The sequence below is a fragment of the Triturus cristatus genome, chromosome 4_2 (genome assembly GCF_964204655.1).
Source record: "Triturus cristatus chromosome 4_2, aTriCri1.1, whole genome shotgun sequence".
NCBI classification, from domain to species: Eukaryota; Metazoa; Chordata; class Amphibia; order Caudata; family Salamandridae; genus Triturus; species Triturus cristatus.
In genome coordinates this window covers 652,490,492-652,510,869 of record NC_140586.1, presented here as the reverse complement: position 1 = coordinate 652,510,869, position 20,378 = coordinate 652,490,492, and the positions used below count along the sequence as shown (strand labels likewise).

The 20,378-nt window shown below is 42.6% G+C and overlaps 1 protein-coding gene across 2 annotated transcripts in view; it reads left to right on the top strand.

Moving 5' to 3' along the window:
* ROR1 (ROR family WNT receptor 1) overlaps positions 1-20,378 on the top strand; it is a 665,735-nt gene that overhangs the window by 524,992 nt on the left and 120,365 nt on the right. For both annotated transcript variants that reach the window (XM_085602387.1, XM_085602388.1), the window contains one exon: positions 1,952-1,982. In XM_085602387.1, the coding sequence (XP_085458513.1) occupies positions 1,952-1,982 (31 nt within the window). The remainder of the gene's footprint in view (positions 1-1,951; positions 1,983-20,378) is intronic.

Here is a 20,378-nt window from a genome sequence, read left to right as displayed (position 1 = left end):
ATAGACCTTAAATTTGTGCCAAGACCAGAAGATATGCATCAAGTCACAAATAATATTGATTCTATATGGAAATGTAGCTTGTACGGAGTATTGCAAACTCAGCATATGCTAGAATATTTGTAGTGCCTAATTGAACCTAAGTTAACCTTATTTGTACCATCATGTAATAGGACTACCCTCTTGATCATTGTTATCTACCTACAAATCAGTCTTCAATTCTTCTATGATTTGGGTTGTATATGTGTAAATATCAATCTGTCTAGGAAGACCTTTAGAGTAGTGCCTTAGCCAGAATACATGTGTCTTTGCAATCCCCCCACACAACAGATGTGAAGTCAAGGCCATCTAATGGGTGGCTTCTTTCTCTGGGCTGTGGCGTTCGAAAATCATCACCATAAATGTCTGGCATCTTAGAGTTATTGTTCAAGCAATCGGGGTGCTTGAATTAATCTGCCAACCTGCCATTGCTAAAGATAGTAATTCAATTGTGCTCCGCCATCAAATGTGGTTCACTCAATGGAATTTGTATGCCACATTTATTATGGGTAAAAAAGAAAGGATCGGTTTTGTACATTTTGGCTATAATTTTGCCGGTAAGATTTCCTCAGACCTGCAAAACATAAAACTATATTTAATGGATAAACTCTTTGCATCACAGGGGGGCCCATGTGCTCTCAATAGCAGAAATCCTCCTCAAATCCTGTCCAACTGTCTCTTCCGTACTTTGTGTCGTTAGCGTGTTAGTGATCATCTGAGAAGACGTGTGAAGAGCTCATGCTAAAGATGCTCATGCTAAAGATGCAAATACGTCTTCCTTGAGCTATCTATCATTATTTATACCCATGGATAAATGTGATGGGTTGACGAATTTTGGTTTGGATGTTTATGGTGGACACAGATGAATGAGTTGATGCGACAAACAGACTGACAGATTGACTGGCTCTTGGCATGTGTGTATCACTAGGTTTGATGGTAATATCTTAAAATATTGCACAGAATACTTCTTATACAGGAGGGACATCATGCCCGCTCTCCCTGCCATTAATTACATTCCTGTCCATTTTTTTAATGAAATGTGTACTCACATCAGTGCTTAATTTGAGCCAATGATAGCAGGTGGGACCCATTGGCACAAAGTTTTGCAGACTGGCACTTACTCTGACCCAGAGCAAGAGAGGGGAAAATACACAAGGTGGTGAAGAAGGAAGAGAAACACAGAAAAAGAGTGACAAAGAGAGAAAGCAGGATCCTGCAAGAGTGAGATCAAGGTGCAGGGAGTGTCTGGTGGTGGATTAAAGAGGCATAAGGAGGAATCAAGACTATGCACCCTGGTATTTGGCACCCCGACATTCGATAGCACTGGCTGTGGGCTTTGGAAACCACAGTGAACTATGGGCCAAGTACCTCTGGCCATAATCTTTAGGTTATCATCCTATCTGATTGGTTTCTGCCAGAGTTCTTGGCTCCCTATCGTTGACCCCACCTTTCAGGACAGTGGTCAGATTTTGCCACTTATATCACAACATTCTCTGCTGAGACATTCCCTTTCTGCCATTCCAACGCAGGGTCTCAGGGGTTGGACTCATGTCATACTTTGTCTAGATTAGCCTTTTTTGTGTCCCACAATGGAACTACTTGAATCTTCTCTCGGAGCAACCAAAAGTGATCATACAACCATGTGCCCAATACACTACACTGGGTGCGATGGGGAGAAAGATAGACTTTAACCCTGGGGGAATTCCAGTTAATTCAAATTAAGCACAATCTGAAATCTTATCTTCTTAATGGTTTATATTGGCATTAATTGTTCATAATGGTTTCATCTGATGTCTCACTTAACCAGTTCCTGTTTGCATAACTGGTATTATATAGGCCAAACAGTCAATATGCTAATACAATAGTCAAATGTTAGATTATTTTGCTAACCTCTTCTTCTACTTTATGCTTTCAGGGCCACCTCCAACATCAAGCCCTGGATCACCGTAAGTGTAACACTGCATGCCGGTCTAAGTGTGCCTTGCAAAATAATGATATCCTTAATGAGGAATGTGGGTTGCGGTGTCCAGCCTGTTGATTAAGGTGTCACATCTGAGTGTTGTGGTTTTGTTATTAAAATAATAGCTAAATAAAGGGTGTCTGAACCAAAAAGGCTAATATTCCACATAATATATTTGTAAACCCATTTCAAGTAATGTCTGCCTGTATAATGTGGTCAAAATGTTGCTAATAACTCTGGTATTTGCAATAATGATTGGGAGATATTGCACAGTACTGGTAAGTCCACTTGCTGTGTTTTTGCCCCATGTTAACTGTGCCACTTGCAATCTGCACTATATTGAATGAAGAGACCATGTCTTCACTATCCTTAACTCTCTTCATTGCATTTCTTCTTGAGTTGAACAATGTAAGGTGTTCTCCCAAAATATTGATTATTTTTACGTCGACTTGCATTTACATTAATTGAAAAATATCCAGTGCCTGTACATAGATTGATCTAATATTGGTTGTATCCATGTTCATAAAATACAACAGAGTGTGTAGGTGCCACCTGTTTGGTTTGGAGTAGGAACATTGAATGGTGGGCTTCCACGGATTGATACTAGAGGGTTGCCAGCACGTCTTTTGAAAAAGCGTCCCACTGTGGACACTGTCTTGTATATAAAGTACATTGACCCCAGTCCATGTTGGCGGAAAAGGTGTTATCCTTGTGAGAATATATATATGATAATGATGTCTGCCATCGCTTCAGGCTACCTCTACTCCAGAACCGTTCAATTCCACCTGTGGTTCTGGTGCTCTGTGTACCTCTTCTCTCCTTCTTGTGTTTTTGTTCTGCCCCTGGCATGTTACCACTTAGCATCTTCTTGTCAAGAACCACTTGCACAAGTTTCACTTCTGTGAGCTTCAGGGTGGCTTAGACAAAAGGTCGCCCTAGCTAAACCTTTCAAATATGGACGTGAAGTAAAGACTCTTGCATCCTTGGACTGTACTGTCGAATGTACATCAAGAGAGCAGAACTGCAATGGCTGCACATTGAGAACCTTCCTCTGAGAAAGGCTCGCCCCAATTGGCAGCCAAAACAATGGAAATGGAAATAACCTTATTGGGTTGGGTCTATTACAACAGCCTAAGGTGAAAAGGTGCTATTTCTGCATTTTTCTGCGTTCACGGACATGTTTGATATTGTTTATCATGTAGTCCATCAGCTGCAGGGAAGATGCTGTCATTGTCTAAAAAACATGTTGAGGGGACTTTAAAAATGGTCTCTGCTGAGCCACAACCCAATGCTGTGGAAGCTAGTGTTGGACTGGGCAGTATCAACTTAATTTTTCCCTTAAGTGTTACCTCTTAAACCAAAGACTCAGTTTTCAGAACATCAGAGAGAAGAACCGGAAACAAAAATACTGAAGAGCAGTCATCTGATGGTTTGGCCCCTGCGTCTTGTAATAAAATCAACCAACGCATCCTTCCACTACGAAATCGACATTTCACCATGAGAATCTGATATTTGTGGATTTCCTAATCTAGCTGACCCCTTCAGTCCTCCTCCTTTGATCAAAGAAGGGGGAAGAAAGAGCTTCACAAGACAAAAGGTGTACTTAAATGACTTATTCACTGAAAAGAACCCAGGCGTAAAAAGTCATGTCCTCTGCAGAAAACACATTGATAGTGTTGTTCTCCTATTGAATTGTTTTAAATATTTTAGAAGCAAGAAAATATTCTTTTAAAAAGGCATCTCAGATAAGTTAGCAGGCATCTTCAGGACTGAGGCCCCAGTGTTGTTAAAACCTAGAAACCACAGGAGTGATGCCCTTAGGAGGACTGTCACAATACAGAATTTGTTAGAAAGTTGTTAGAAATAATAAAATGTAGTTAAATAGAGAAGATTTTCTAAATTGTAGATTCACATGGTGAAGATGGTTGTATGTTGGAACAACGATTTCCTCAACAACGACTCTCTAACCAACGCGGTTTGTGCAACGACTGCCTCTCGTGATAAAGGAATGCTTGGTAAATCACCCCCTAAAAATCTATTCCAAACCCCTCCCACTCCCTAAAATCTACCCCGTACCCCCACCTCCCACTCCCTAAAAACGTAAACGAACCCCAAACCTCCTAATAACCATTACTAACCCCTCCCACCACCTAAAAACTAACACTAACCCCTCCCACCCTCTAAAATCAAACTTGAACCCCTCCACCCCTAAACACTATCAGGAACCTCCCACACCCTAAAAACGAATACAACCCCTCTGCTCCCTTAAACGAACTCCAACCCCTCCCACTCCCTAAAAACGTACACAAACACCTCCCACCCCCTAAAAACTATCACGAACCTCCAACCCCTAAAAACTAAAACGAAACCCCCACCCCCTTAAAACTAACTCGACCCCTCCCACCCCCTAAAAACTAACACAACCCCTCACACCCCCTAAAAACGATCACGACCTCCCCCAACTCCTTAAAACGAACACAAAACACCCTAATAAACTAACACGAATCCCTCCACCCTTCAAAACCTACCCCGAACCCTTTCCACCCCCTAAAAACTGACACCCAACCCCCCCTTCCTCACCCTGAACCCCTCTTACCTCTCCTGTTCCTCCGACGCTCCTCGGGCAAACACTTGACCCTCTTAGCCTGAACCACGCACATGTGTGGTTCAGGCTAAGTCGTTCGTGCAAGTCGTTGTTCAGCTTGCGTGACTTCAGAACTCGTTGTTCCGGAGTCATTGTTAAGGATGTTCCCCGTTTAAGACACATGAGGGCTTTGGATTGATTTTTCTTAATAAATCTTCAAAACAAAAACAACAACAAAATAGTTATGGAAGTCGAAGATAATTACACGAGTAGCACATATGCTTTCAGCACACCAGACCCCCATGAAGCACTGCCTGGTACTGTATGATCGGTCATTTATTTATATATGGTGTTTTATAAAGCACGAACATGACCCAAGGGTCTCAGAGCACTGTACATATGATAGCTAAACATAAATGACGAGCTGTTACATAAAAAGAACACCTAATAAAAACAGATAGCAACTTTTAAGAACTCCAGTAAGATATAGTATGTAGTAACAGAGTACTTAATAGACGACCTTCATTCATTTATGAGACATTAGAATAGGTTCTCCAGGGTAGTTTTTCATGATTCTGCTTTGCGGTTGTTCCGTTCCTTGAGTTACTGCATGCGGCAGAAAAGACGGAAAGGGGGGGATCTCCTTCACAACTGACAAACCTCATTTACATTGGTACATGCCTCAGTCAAAATAGGTGTGCCCAATGGTCCTAATTGCAAAAGACACACAATTGATGGACGGAATGCAGAACAAACCAAAACATTCACCCCCCAGTCAAGAGATCTGGGTTAAATCCATCATTCTTTTGCTCACCATGCCACCCCAGTTTAGACCTGGCCATATGCAAATCAGTCTTGACCCTGTGCCTCATGGGAGTAGTCCAGCCCGAACTGCCAAGCCAGGTCCTCCCTGGACCGGAAACAAGAATCCTAGGAACGGTTTCGGGGTTAGCTTGATTCCAGTGGCACAGTGAGCCCGGGACCCACGTCTGGGCATTCCCGGCGCACTTAGGGCGAGAAAGCAAAAGACACACTATTGATGGACGGAATGCAGAACAAATCAAAACATTCCCAACCCCAGTCAAGAGATATGGGTCAAATCCATCATTCTTTTGCTCACCATGCCACCCCAGTTTATACCTGGCCATATGCAAATCAGTCATTCTCATGGGCACTCCTTTGAAGTGCCAACAGAAATGACATTTCTGGCCATGAAACATGCTAGGGCCAGGAAGTATGGTCAAGCAGAAAGAGGTTTTTTACCCAATCCTGCTCTCCTGCTGCATACTTCCATTTCGGGGAATTTGACATTACTGAGTTCCCATGCATCTGGGCAATCTTCTGGGACCAGCCAACCTCTTTTGGATTCCTGTTTTTTCTCTGCTTTATTTTCACATGACTTACTGTAAAAGGACACGCCACTGTCAGCGAAATCTTGTATATTGTGTGAGAAGGTCTTTGTTAACTTGATTGAAAGAGTGAATGCAATGCAAACTTGATTACAATGCATGGACGGTGCACAGAGGTGGCGAACAGCTTTAAGCCGCAGTTTTTATGAACCCAGGTGAAAAGTACAGCGATGTGTTAAATTGAATCTGGATTTAAATGTTTTGCGCCTTTACCTGTTAAGTTCACAAAGCTACAGTGGCAATTCGTGGGTGGGAATGGGGAGTTCAGAGGAAGCTTGTGCTTGGTTGGGGAAGTTAAAACAGAATGTGAGATAGAAAATATAGAATACAGAAGATACATTTTGATGACTACTGAAGTGTTGAGTCAGCCTTTACTTCCGGTGTATATCTTTTCCCATGTTCTTCGTAGTGCAGCTGAGCAGTATTGTCTTTTTTTTTTTGTTTACAAAAATTCAGGAGCGGCCCATGCACGTAAGAGCGGTTGGGTGGGGTGGGAGGAGGGATTCGACAGGCAAGGACAAGGGGGAAATTATTTATTTATTTAATTTCCCCTCCTCCTCATCTGTTGAATACCCCCGCCCCTCCCCCCACCCTGCCCCACCGCTCTTACCTGCACTGGTCACTCCTGCAAAATATAAGAATTAAAAACGCCATAGCTTCATCTCCTAGCCTTCAGTTCTCTGCACACATGCAGTTAATCAGATGGCTCGTGGCTTCATGAAGGCCACCCGGTGAAGAGGTTAGCCAATATGGTTTGCAAAGGACAATTGCCTTTTTGCCATAACAGTGCAGCCATTGTTTCTCCGGTGTGTCAATCAAGCGAGCCACACGTTGGCACAGGGGGACAGGGGGAGGCAGGGGGGTCCGTCCTTGAAGGACCTGTTTATTCAACTTAATGCAAACATTAAATAAGGAAATAAACCTTCACTGGCCCAAAACAAGGTTTCAGTGAAGCAATAAACTTTAAGTATTTATTTGCTTCGTAATTCTTAGAAAAGGGCACAAAGCAAGGGTCATGATGACATTGTGGATTTGTTCTCTGGAAATGCAGGTCCCATGACTGATGGCGGGGAGATGCGCTCACCTGCAGCGTAAAGCACTAATCTCCAAATCCAAGACTGTAAAAAAGATTATGAGGTGTGACACCATGTATCCAGATAATTAGAAACATGCTCGGCCCGTGTGCCTGGCCATGTCAAGTGGTGAACGCCGCGGTGCCTCAAGTGCTGTTAAAGGGCTGCGGGCCCTGACTTCAGAGCGTGTCAGCTTTATAGACCTTGTTAACAGCAAGAAGTGTGGGTTCTCTGTTGGAAAGAACATGGCGCGAGGGCTCATTTTTACAGAGGTCTAGCTGTTCATTAGTTTTGCCTCATATTTACAAGCGCATGTTCCTAAATTGTCGTGGGATGTGGTTAGGAGTGGGCCATGTTAACAGATGCATTGCATGGCTGAGTTATTACATTTTCTTAACAAGTGGAACTGAATGTTCACATTTGGCAAATTGATTTTAACAGAGATCAAAATGCACGGCGACCTTTCTTGATATACTAAAGGGGAGCGCAGAATGAGAGACATTAAGTGGACTCTTTTTTTTGTAAATTCAGAAACATTTATTCTAAATCACTGCATATTATACACAGAACAACACAAAGTAGATGAAAATATGGTTTAGTGCTTACTGCTGGTTTATGCACACAAAAACAATTAATAACGCACTAAATGCATAATAATGTATATAGTATAAATACAGTATGTGAATGACGAGGCTGGTACATTATGGTACGTCCTTAAGTCTAACAATAGTAATGAGACTTAGTCATTGTAAATGTGTTGATGTTTCAATACATCACTAATTAGGCAGGGACGTAATCAGGATAGAAAATATTCTAGAAATAATGTGGTATGACATTAAGTGGGCTCCTGCCCCTTGGTGCTTAAGTACAACACATTAGAAGCTTGACTGAAATGAAAAAGAGCAAGACGGGACCGATATACATCAAATAATATGCACAACCACTCTTCCGTAAGCAGGGATCAGGTCTGCTGTACAAAGAGAGAGCTTTATTCAAAGCACAGTATATAATATGTATATTTATTTAAGAAAATGGTTTAGTTCCTGCAGTAAATGACTGTTTGAAGATGGTTTCAGAAAAAAAGAATTTTCTGAGTCAATGCGTTGTGTGTTCCTAGCTCCATTGTATTTTTCGGAGTTAATTTTTTATTTATTCCAAAAGAAGGGGTTAACCTGGTTGTAAAATGTAATCTTCTACTCCAGGTAATAGGCGTCGAGGTGATGAGCGACCTTGAAATTGATAATTTGTGCTCTCTACTTTGTGCTTTTTCTGCTTTAGGCATTGCAGAATGGTCTCTGTGCGATGACAAAATTAGAGGGCCAGCGAGAAGGGATTACAAGCATTTGCAATGCAATAGGTCTCGCATTTACGTGAGTTTAAGCTATTGGCATTGTAAATGACAATGCCTTTTATTTTATGGTTTAAAAACCAAAACATAAATAAAAGGCATTGTCATTTACGATGCCAATAGCTCAAACTCGCGTAAATGCGAGACCTATTGCATTGCAAATGCTTGTTCAGCTTTCCGCTGTTGTCTCCAAGCACATTTAAGCAGGTTCATGGTGGCATAAGCACTGTATTAGAACATTAAAGCAGATACACCTGCCTAAAACCTTTTCTTTGCTCCAACATACTCGTAATTTTCTATAATAAGCCACTCCAAGTTTGACATCGGTGATTTTTCTCAAATTTATATTTGCTCTCAATTAATAGGTCACACCTTTTTGGTCTGGCATTATCCAAGACCTTTTTACATGTTACTAAAATTGTATGTACAATATATATAACTCTATGGGCTTTCAGTCAGCCCTCTTCGTCCATTGTGCCTGTCATTGTGACATTGTTCTTCCACACACTACAGTTCATAAGGGACAGTGAGTCAGCCCACTTCTGCCATTGTACACCTTCACTGTGAGTGACCGCGTTCTTCCCGTCCAGAATAACCGCAAAGAGACACAAATTAGCTCCCTTCAGAACCAAGAGAACTATGGCAATGCTTGCTTTTTGTGACCAAAAAATAGTTTTTCTTTCAGCCTTCTTTTTTATTTTATTGCTGGGGCCTGGCAGTTTCCCAAATATAGTTTTGCAGAAACATGCCAAAACAATTATTGATCAAGCAAAACGTGTTGGTAGCCAGCACCAGACCTATTGACCTTGTTTACAGATGGTTTTACGTGTTTTCTCACATTTGCTTTCAGAAATCATTGAAATAGTAACCAGTCTGCCTGTGATTTTGCTGCAACGTTGCTAATTCACGACATCTTAGGTATGCTTTACTGAGAACCGAAAGCACTGATTTGTTTGTCTTGCAGTATTTGCCACCAAGTTTCCCCATGGCACGTTGCACACAATCAACCAGTCCCACCTTTTTAGGCAAAAGCACCTGTCATCCTGTGGTGATTCCATATGTATTGTGTTAAACACTGCACTGCACGTCTCTGAATACAGCATGCTGCAGGCTTACAGACTGCAGGTGTCGTGTGAAGTGGCTCGTTGTCCTGTCGACACGCATGCAAGGGACCCCGATCGGCTCCCGTCTGCCAGGTCCTATGCTACTCTGGGTCCGTCCTTGGCGCCCTCCGCAAGCAGGACCCATGTCTGTGCTTCTCTCACAGGACCGAATGGGCATTTCGAAGAGTGCGGCCTTCCTGAAAGGTTTGGAGACCGGTTGGTTACCCGTGCCAAAAGTAGGCTAAAGAAAAGGGACTATATTGAGGTATAAAGTACAATACAACGCAGGAGTGACGTGTAAGAGTTGTCGAATAAAAAAACAAAAACCTTGCGGCCACCCTTGAGTGAAGCTGAGAGCAAGGATGCTCTGCACACACCACAATAGGAAGACCGTTGTCAAACGATGGGGGCCTGGCTCTGTTGTGTTCTGTTCTTTATGTAGATCACAGGTTCTTACTGCTCAGGGTTGTGGCCCTACAGCCTACATGAGACTAGTGCGCTAACCCAGCCTTCTTCATTCAAGTTGTTATGACGTTTCTGCAGCAGAGGGATCCGGCGCGACCACCCATGCATTTACTGTGCCTGTGCAGGAGCCCGGTGACTGCCGGCAAAAAGCCAGAGTGTTTCAGCGAAGGAAAGATAACCCGCTCCAGCTCTGATGCAGAAGGAGAAGTTATCAGGCACTGCCAGGCTGCATAAAGCTGCGGCTGGTGAGAGCTCTGCAGGCGTCTTGCTGCTCCATGTCAACCCCTCAGCTCTTCACTGAATTCCGTCGACTACCAGAGTTAACGAACCAGAGGGAATAAGAATTGAACATCTGAGATTAATCTCATAGTGCACAGAAGCAGCTGTAGGGCACGTATTAGCGCTACATAGAACACTTAAGAAAAGATGCCTCCACGATTGCCACCCTTATTGGCAGTCTTATCAGAGGCCAGATTTTATATGAAGACGATTGGTGCACCCTGGGTCTTCAGTAAAATTTAATACAACCTGCCGCGGGTGGTTGTGTATTCTCACCTGACAAAAAGGACGAGGGCTGACAAAATAACACGAGTATATTGCCCCAACTCACACAGTTCGCAACAGCCACATACTCTAACTAGACCCCCGCATCCCGTTCAGAAACAAGAGGTGCGCGCGCCACAGCAAGACATGTGGTTTCAATTATCGCGCCCGTGTCTGGGCACGATAATTGAAACCACATGGCGGTGGTGAGGGAACCGACACCAATAGGCCATGGGCAGAGCAATGCGCCCACCTTTGGCCAATTGCGTGCTGTCTTTGTTAAAAATACGCACGCAAAGGCCAATAGCGTGTCCCAAAAGGAAAAGCACACGATTCCTAGGTCAGTTTTGAAACCCCCTACAAGAGGTCTCTCGCTGCGCGAGCAGTGCTACACACTGCAATGCTAGACGCGAGACCTAAAAAACGACACTGAGTTGTGTGAATGAAGGATTGAGGAAGTAAATATGTGAGGGAGCAAGAAGGTTAATACACCATAGAACTAATGGCTTAGGGACAGATTTTGAGAAGCAAATAAGAATTATCAATTTGCTGCTAATTCCAGTGGCACGGACCTAGCCTTTTGACTGGTGAAACACTGTATGTCACCCACACTTATTTAAACCCGCCTCTTCTATGTATGTGTTTTGGACCTGTAGCCTACATTTTTACTATCCTTGGTTCCACACCTCCATTTTAGATATTGCATTATCGTCAGGCTTGACATTCCTCTTGACCAGTTGCAGCAAGTCACCTTGATGACTCATGGCTGTTGCTTAAGTCAAGTTTACTTATTTTTTAATACAACTCTGAATAGCCACTTTACAACGCCTGTAAGTATTGTGAGGGTTCGGGTCCTGAAGTCTCCGTAAATGTTGATCTTTCTTGCTTGAGATTTGACACAACTATTTATTTGATGACGCAACTGATAGTGAAGCATGAATGCAGTTGGTGGGCCCCAAGAAGAATGTTTTTTAAAATCTCCTTGAAGACATTTCCCTTTAGTGCGTACTTGAGTGACTGCCGTTATTGATATTTCTTTTCAGGGCATTCCAGAGCTAAAGCCCCGGCATTCTGCCAAACTTTGCCCCATGGTACTTGCAACTAAATTTGGCTTGGTCATCTAACTGTGGCGCTTCATCTGAGGGTGCGATTATCGATGAGTTTCTCCTCCATCTTTAAGATGATACTGGTGTTGATAGCCACTTTTCTACCTTATTGAATTGTAATGTTGACACCAAAATATAAGCATACACGGTTGTCGTGATGAAGACCCCATACAAGTAAGATCATAGGGTTGAAACATTAACAGATCATAGCAGACGATTGTTGAGTTGAATATATAGGTATGAAGACTGCTGCATTTTTCCATTTTTAAGTTGTTGCTTTTTCACTACTAAAGCTACTATAGTTAGCATAGGAAACTTAGTTTCTAATCAATTAGCCATCTGCACTTCGTATTACATACATGTGGATTCAGATGCTACAAGTATTTGGTTCTTCACCCCCACACACTCTGTAAACAGCACAACACTAATTCTGTGTGCCGCAATATTTGGTTCAGTAATACTACCAACAGAAAATACCAGTACTGCTGGGCACAATATTTATCAGGTGCAGTATTACCTACCAAATAAACGTTCCATGGGATGGCATGTGCAGGGCCGGTTCTAGGATTTTTGGGGCCCCGGGTGAAGGGGGATCTGCAAGGCCCCTCTAATTTACATAAGTGACACCTTCTGGGCTCTGGAAGCTGCTTTGTGCAGACTCTGCCTGGGCCGCAGCTCCCCTCTCTGCCACCTACAAGCCCTTTTTCACAGCTCATATCAGGCTGATGTGTGAGAATAGCTTGGGGGCTGAGAGTTAAAACTGTGCAGACGGTAAAGTGCTGACAATGGGTGTCCCGCAGTGTCTCTCAATGGGCAGCCAGGCAGGAGGCCTAATTGCAGGACACACCTGCAAAATATGTCTCCTTGCAACTGGCACAAGATGAAGTATCTCCCTCCCCTAGGCCTCCCCACACCATTCCTCAGAGGGCCGGGGAGGCCCCCCATCCCTCCTGTAAGCCCAATTGCAAACAGACACCTTTCTTCAATGGGATCGGCAGGGGCACAAGAGGTTTGGAGGTGTGCTGTACGGGTGCGGGGCTCCATGCTGGTGGGCTGAGAGCGAGGCCCTGAGCAGCTGCCCATACTGTCCATGCCTAGCGTCGGCCCTGACCATGTGGAAGTGTGCACACCTGATTATCACTTGCTTTACCTCTTTCTGACTATTTTTCTGTATTAACATTTCGCAAAGATTTTTGGTGTGAAACGCACAAAAGGGGAAAATTGAATATTTGCCTTTTTACCTCACAGCTTTTGATCCGAATAAATATAGACCTGAATCAGATTTATAATGAGCGGAAAATGTTGTAAGATTCCATCTTGAACTTAATGTTTTGTAATGGGAATTTGCTGGCACTGAAACTCATCCATGTCTCCAATGAGAAACATGCAACCAATTTACAATAATTAGGAATGGACTTCGTTCGTACAGTCCTTAGAAATTATGACGCGGTGTGCATAAAATACTGTTTATTTAGCTTTCCGCTATTACACATTAGCAGCATTCCCCATAATCTTAGGGCGTATATCAGTGTTCTGCGTGACTGAACAGATGGTTTATTTTATATTCCTGTACATTGATAAGAATTAGCTTTGATAAAAACCAGCTTTTCCAACTATTATCGGAAAGAACTCTCCTATCAGTTATGACTTCAGCAGAAACAACATTTTGTGACAGGGGAGAATGAAAGGCAATTCTAAAAAAAAAAACCAGAGAAGAGTCTTGGGAGCTGCTTTGAAACATTTGTTAAAAAAAGATGCATTTTTGAGGAAACAGTTTCACAGGCAATCAACTGATTTCCATGCACCAAATCATGGTCTTAATGCTCACCACATTCCATAATGACCATGTTATGCTGTCTGGAAATTAACGTAAATGTGTCTGATGCTCCCCTGTAGTGTTCTGTTCTGCAGAATAATTCCTGCATTCAGTTTCCAAAATAATATTTATTGTGGGCCAAATAAAAAAAAGCAAGAGCCGTGGTCCTTATGGAGCCATTCAATACATACATAGTTCAGAGATTTCAGACATAGTTTTATACAGTTTAAGAGCATCAGCAAGAGGCAATAAAGGCTATTAATTTGGAATGTACTGAAAGGATAACAACTGAAGGACAAAAGACGATGAACATCCCTAACTACGTATTTATTTAGAAATGGAACCAAATAAATCAGTTTATAACACAATTTTTAAAGTATTTTGGCGAAAAGGCCTGAGTCTTTAGAAACACTTGTCAAGAGAGACCATAACCTTTCAGGTATGTCTGGGGCTGTCAATGTACCCGGAAACATTATTTCTTTACAGCAGCAATATGTGCATGCCCATATAGGAAAACTGTATGACATCCTGTCAAGGCTTGTTGCTGCACTTGATAGTCAATCAAGCTAGCACAATAGACCACACCCACCCAGCTCACCAGGCATAGTAAATGTGGCCCTGTAGCAAGTAGAGCCCAGGAATTCCCCCTACGTACTCATCCCAGGCCATGGGTTTCCATTCACTGCCTGCTCTGAAAACCCAGGAGTGTTTAGGACATCTTTACCAGTAGACCAAAAAGTGACAAAACTCCTGTTACAGTACAAATGTTTGGAGCCGTGCCAAGTTTCTGTCCCACACACGCCAGTGAATTTGTAATCCTTTCAGTGGTAGAAGACATGTCTTGTGAGTGATAAAGACTCTACATTGGCATTAGTCCTATTGGATCTCTCAGCGGCCTTTGGCATGGTTGACCATACTTATTTGGCAGAGGGGCCGCTCACCTCTGCACTAAACTAGATCAAATCGTTCCTGAAGGTACATTCCCAATCAGTATGGTTTATCCCTTTTAGGGCAACAAAATCCCATTTGGATTGTGAAGTACCCCAGGGCTCCTCCCTCTCACCGCATCTCTTTAACATATACATCCGCCCCCTCATTTATGCGCTCATAAATATGAATTGCATAATCTATAATTATGCAGATGGCTTACAGCTACCTTTTAGGTTAAATGATTCTCCACTGTTTAAGGGAAACTTTCAAAATACTATGCATTTTGTTCGCGATTGGATGAACAGCAACCATCATAAACTCAATGTGTAGAAGCCAAGATTGTAATCACAGAAAGCAGAATGGATTATTGGAATGCCTTATTTTGACCCACTGATATGGGGGGATCCTCCGCCCCAAAGAAACTTACAAAAAGCCTTGAAGTTATCATTGTTAATGAGTTATAAATGAAACCCCAGTTAGGCACAGTCATTTCATCCTTCTTGGTGCTTCGCAGAATTAAAATCTCCCTTTTTCTCACCTTCAAAGCATTAATCCAGGTAATTATTGCCTTGGTCATATCTCAGCTGGACTACACAAACTCTCTATCTGTTGAACTCCCTAAAACTCTTCTTTACAGGCGCCAAGTGGTCCAGAACCAGGCAGCTCACCTGATATTTCAACAGTTTACACCATGTCATATTATCCCTTAATTGAAGAACCTCCATTGGCTCCCTATGGAGCAAAGGATTGAGTTTAAAATGGGGTGTATTATCTTTTAATTTAAAGAGCCCTGCCTTCATAACCTCGAGACTTGTGAATTACACCCCAAACAGGAATTTATGATCCTCTTCTAAGAATTTTGTGTTTGCACCAAGGTATAAAAGAAAAGACTGGGTGGTTCAAGATTCTCTGTCTTGGCCCCCCAAATCTGGAATAGACAGATTGCCCCAAATTACATAAAGTTGAGACAAGCTCTTAAAAACTGGCTTTTTCAACAAGTGTATAACTAGAGCATTTCTTTTGAAATCAGTCATTTTTAGGTCAAACTTTCAAGACCTTTTGCATATACTGTAGTATATACTTCTCTTTGGGGCATATGCATCAACATTAGCATTTGCGATTCCTTATTAGCGAAAAATAAGGATTCGCTAATAAGGAATAGCAAAAGGCTATGCATGTAGGAATCGCTATTCAAATAGCGATTCCTTAACTTTCCTTAATTGCTACTAGCAAATAGCGAGTAGCAATTAAGGAATGCCGTCCTAATCATTTCTATGGGCCTCAAGGCCCATAGGAATGAATTGGAGATTGCATGAGCAAATAGTGAGTACCAGTAGGTTCTCGCTAATTGCTCATGCAATTTCAAGGGTGCAAGGGTGTCAAAATGACACCCTATAGCACCCCTGAAAATGATATGTGCACATATGTTGCACACACACATGCTCTAAGGGCATGTGTGTGCGCAACATGAAACTTTGAAAAATGCACAAAAGTGCATTTTTCACAGTTTTTGCAAATTACCATGCAGTTCATCTTCATGGTAATTTGCTCCCCCTATTAGCGAAATCGCTAATATTTTAACTTTGATGCATTGCATTTAAGGAATCTCACTTTGGGATTCCTTAAATGCAATCGCTATTTAAGGAATCGGTATTTAAGGAATCCCTATTTAAGGAATCGGTATTTAAGGAATCCCTATTTAAGGAATCGGTATTTAAGGAATCCCTATTTAAAGAATCGCTATTTAAGGATTCCTTAAATAGCGATTTCTGCTTTTGGGTTGATGCATTGGGATTGGGTATTTTTAACTTAATACCGGGAGCTATTAGCGAATCGGTATTTTAGCGACTGGATTTTGGGTTGATGCATGAGGCTGTTTGTGGGTTTATAGCTTTTAATTTGTTTGTTTCAGTGTCCTTTAAAAAGCCTCACTTGCTAGTGGTTAATCATTCCTCTTTGTCCCTCCTTTTTATCAGCACAGTCCCATTACTGATACCCTTCCACTTGTCCCATTATAGCATCTGTTTAGAGACTACTTTTCTCTTTCTCTAAGAGCATTTGAGCAGAGGGGTTGATGTGTTTTCAATGCTCCAAGGTCTGTTTATGTAAATGGTGTTGCAAATCATGTTTTTATCTTGTTACATTTACTGTCCATTCAAAGATGGAGGTCAAACGTTAGACGCTGTTTTCCCAGACGCCTGCTCCCTGCCCCCACCCCCTCCCTCATGCCATGTTTCTGTTGCTTGGGCTCCAGAGTGAGTGGCGCTAAAGCTGTACACCTCGGTCCAACACATACGCTGTAGGCAGGCCTCCCATACTCTGGAGTGCAGCTCTAAGGCGTGAGGTGGAAGTTTCAAGACTTCCTTCTTCCCTCTCTCAGTTTTGATTTGTGAACGCCTGCCTGCTCGCTCTCTTTCAGCATTGCAGGAAGGTGTAGAAACCCGAGAGGAACAGTGAGAAATGCAAAACCTGGACTGGAGTCACGCCAGATCACTTTCACATACCATTGGGATTCAACGCCCACATTAAACCTGTAGGCGGCAGAAAGACAAAACCTGGGCTGAAACTTTTCAGATTTGTGCAAGATTACACAACCCCCACACTCTGCAGATGAGCGATAGAGAAAGGCTGCTCATGAGGGGGGTTTGCTCTTGCAGCTGTTTTTTCATTGATTCTGGCTCTAGGTCAATGCATTTGTTACTTTATGTTCTCTCCTCTACAGTCCACTGGGTCATTACTGATCATCCCACGGTAAACCCCTCCAAGAGTGAGACTTTTTACTTCACCTTCTTTTCCTCTCCTTATCCTCCTAACTTTTAACTCCAATCCTTTTGTTCTTTCACTGCACAAAAATTTATTTTTAAAAACCTCCTACTCCTTATTCCTATGCTTCCGACAACTATTCTTTAATTCTGACATCCAGATTGGGTTAAGCCAACCCCCGTGCAACACCCTCTTTACAATTTCTCGGCTGCTTCTCAATGTGCCACAGAGCCTTGCTCAAGCTGTTGTTACTGGGGTGTAAATCCCTCTGCAGAGTGGCACTTGCCTTCTTTGCCTCGAGTTGCTCTGTGTATTGTTGTTGATACCTGTCCTGCTGTTCTCCCCAGGCCCCTATTTCCATTGTTGTCTTTGTCTTTATTCAAGTTAAAACAAGCAGTGGGAAAACCATTATTTTTCGCCTGTTGGAAGTAGTGGTTTTTGCAAACCGAAACGGCTGGATACCTCAGCTAAGGGGGGAATCCATATACCAGTCTTTTTCTAAGACCAATCGCTTTATATTGAAATGCAGACGGGCAGTTTTATGCCAGTCTATATTTAAATGCTGCACTGTCCCTATTACTAGTGCAAGGTCTAACCGATTCTGGGGACAGTAAAAAATGTGTCCTAATTGCACACACTGTCCCATTCTTTGCCATGCACAGCCAAACAGAGTGCACTGTGGAGCAGACAATGACATTCCGCACATATGTAATGCAGCATCTGTGCTGCAAAGTGGGACTCAAAATCAAATACTCAAGTGCAGAATAGCTCAGAACATAGTCGTTCAACTTCCATCCAACTATTCACAGTGTTCCTAATTGTTCACATCTCCTGCATTGAGTGGAGTATGGGAATGGAATGAATGCATGGTTGCGTTGGTGGCTGGCTGGGTCAGTGGCAGTATGGGTGGCTTGGTGAGTGGATGGATTGATGAGCGGGAGAATGAATGGATGGACAGTAATTTTTACATAAAGCCCTTATTCTTTTATTTCTGATAAGACATAGCCTGTGCTTAATTTGAGCCTGTGTTTGCTGGTGCTCTGTACTGGAACTAATTTTTGAAGATGTGAACTTATTTTGCAGAGACTCTCACTGGTTGTGTTTGGGCTCAGCTACAGTTCCTCTCACAGCAGTGCAGAAGTTCACTGTGATATTTCTCATCTTCAGTGATCAATTTAACAACACTGCTTCTGTATTTGGTTGAGGACCCTGCAGCGTTCGGGCAGTGTATCAAATTGAAGAGGTATGCGGCAGCTCCTGATCCACTTGGCTCTGATTGTATGCCAACTGCCATGTTCCCAAGCAGAAGAACCACTGTATGAGGGACCCCAGCACTTTCCTCCAGCTCCACCCTTAATTTCTGATGAGGGCTGCATGCCCCATGATGGAGCTCAGCTGATCTTGAGATGCCTCACTGTCCGTTGCTTCCCTCCACTTCACCGGTCCGGTCACCAGGTCGTCCTGCAGCGGATAGTCTTGATGGGCACCTCGGGCACAGGGTGCCCACCTTTGCACAGTGTACTTCAATGGCTGTTCTGCATGGGGTCTTCTCACTCCTACTGAGCACAGGGTGCTGTAGGTATTTGGGATCTCTTCTTAAAGCTGCAGGTATTCAGGATACTTGAAGGAACTTTCTAGAGTAAATAAAGGCCGCAGCAGCTGACGCCCCAGCTCCAAATGGAGACGCTGGGATGGGCTCTGGCTGTGATGTAGCTGTTAGTCAGCTGCTCAGATGGGTCCATCTCCTGGTTACTGCAGAGCAGCATGGAGTATCTGGAATGGGAGGACTAAGTGGAGGAGCATATGGTAGATGAGTCCAGCATCTTGAAGGGACAGAGGCTGCAGGAAAGGGCAACATACTTTTTTATTGTTACCATCTTATTGCACTGACACTGCCCTCGTGCTTCTCTGACTTTCCCGAGCTGAACCATTTGAAGACAGGAGTGGTCTAACACCAAATGTAGTGGGATTTACCCATAGTGGTCAGCCAGAGAACCTATGATGGAAGGTCCCAGCACATATTAATGTATTTATTTTTACAAAACAAACAAGCACTGTACATAACCCTTGCTTGTCCATATCCTTGTGCGATAAACTACATTAAAAAAAGTTTGGATGGATGTCACATGTTTAATTCTAAGCGGGACTGGCTTGGCTTTCATCCTTCCTAAGTCAGTAAAATGTGTACCTGTTGAATAACAGTGATAAGAGGTTTTAAAGCTATGCAGCTGTTCCGCTGTATAACTGTAGTTAGCCAGCCATACTCGAACACAGCCATGTGGCAGCCATTACCACATGTTTAGAATTGTTTTGTTATTATACGAAACAATATACCCCGTTGGCTGGATTAGGAAGGATAAAACCCTGGCTGACATGCAGAACACTTGCATTGGATGCTACCATGCATTGGATTTGATTTAAAGAACAGGTTTGCTCTAACTGTCCTATTAAGTGGCATTTGGCTATGTTACTTTTCTTACTTCCTGCTTTTTCCACAAAGCCACAACTAAGCCACATTTACTTATGTATTAGTTGTGACATAAAATGCCACCTTGCTGTCTTCTAGCCACAATTGAGCCCTATCACAAACAGAGAAAGGAGGAAGCATGACTTGTAACTTGAAGGTGCTGGCTACGTGTGAGTTCAGCAGTGTTGAGCCATCTAGCGCATACCTGTTTGGTGAAATGTCACTAATCAAAAAAAACATTCTGAAAAACTAAAGAATGAAACTGGAATTGAAGCACACCACACAGCACAATGCTAATAAAACAATCAAAATTCTGCGCCCAACATTACCAGGTATCAGGTTAACTCTTTTGAAATGACTCAAACCTTTTGCCTTTTACTGCAAAACTATTTAATATGGTGCATTTTGAACTCCCCGAAAGGTATATGTAACGTTTCTTAGACTAAACAAAAATAATTTGCTACACAACGTTCTGACTTTCACACAATACTCAATATATTGTTCATTATTGAATATCTGACAAAAAAATATATAATTATTTGGTGTGTCATAGAGTATTCAGTATGTTACAAAACAGTGGTACATAGTAGTTCAAATAGGCTTGGGTTATTCAGTTTTTGTTTAATAATATTCAAATTGTCAAGCTTATCTTACTCCCTATACAAAGGCTTCCTCGAATCTTTCTCTCAAACCCACCCTAACCTCCTACCTTCTTTTTCTCTCTCTTCCGATATCTCTTCCACCCTTCCTCCCTATATCCTTCCTTCAAACCCAC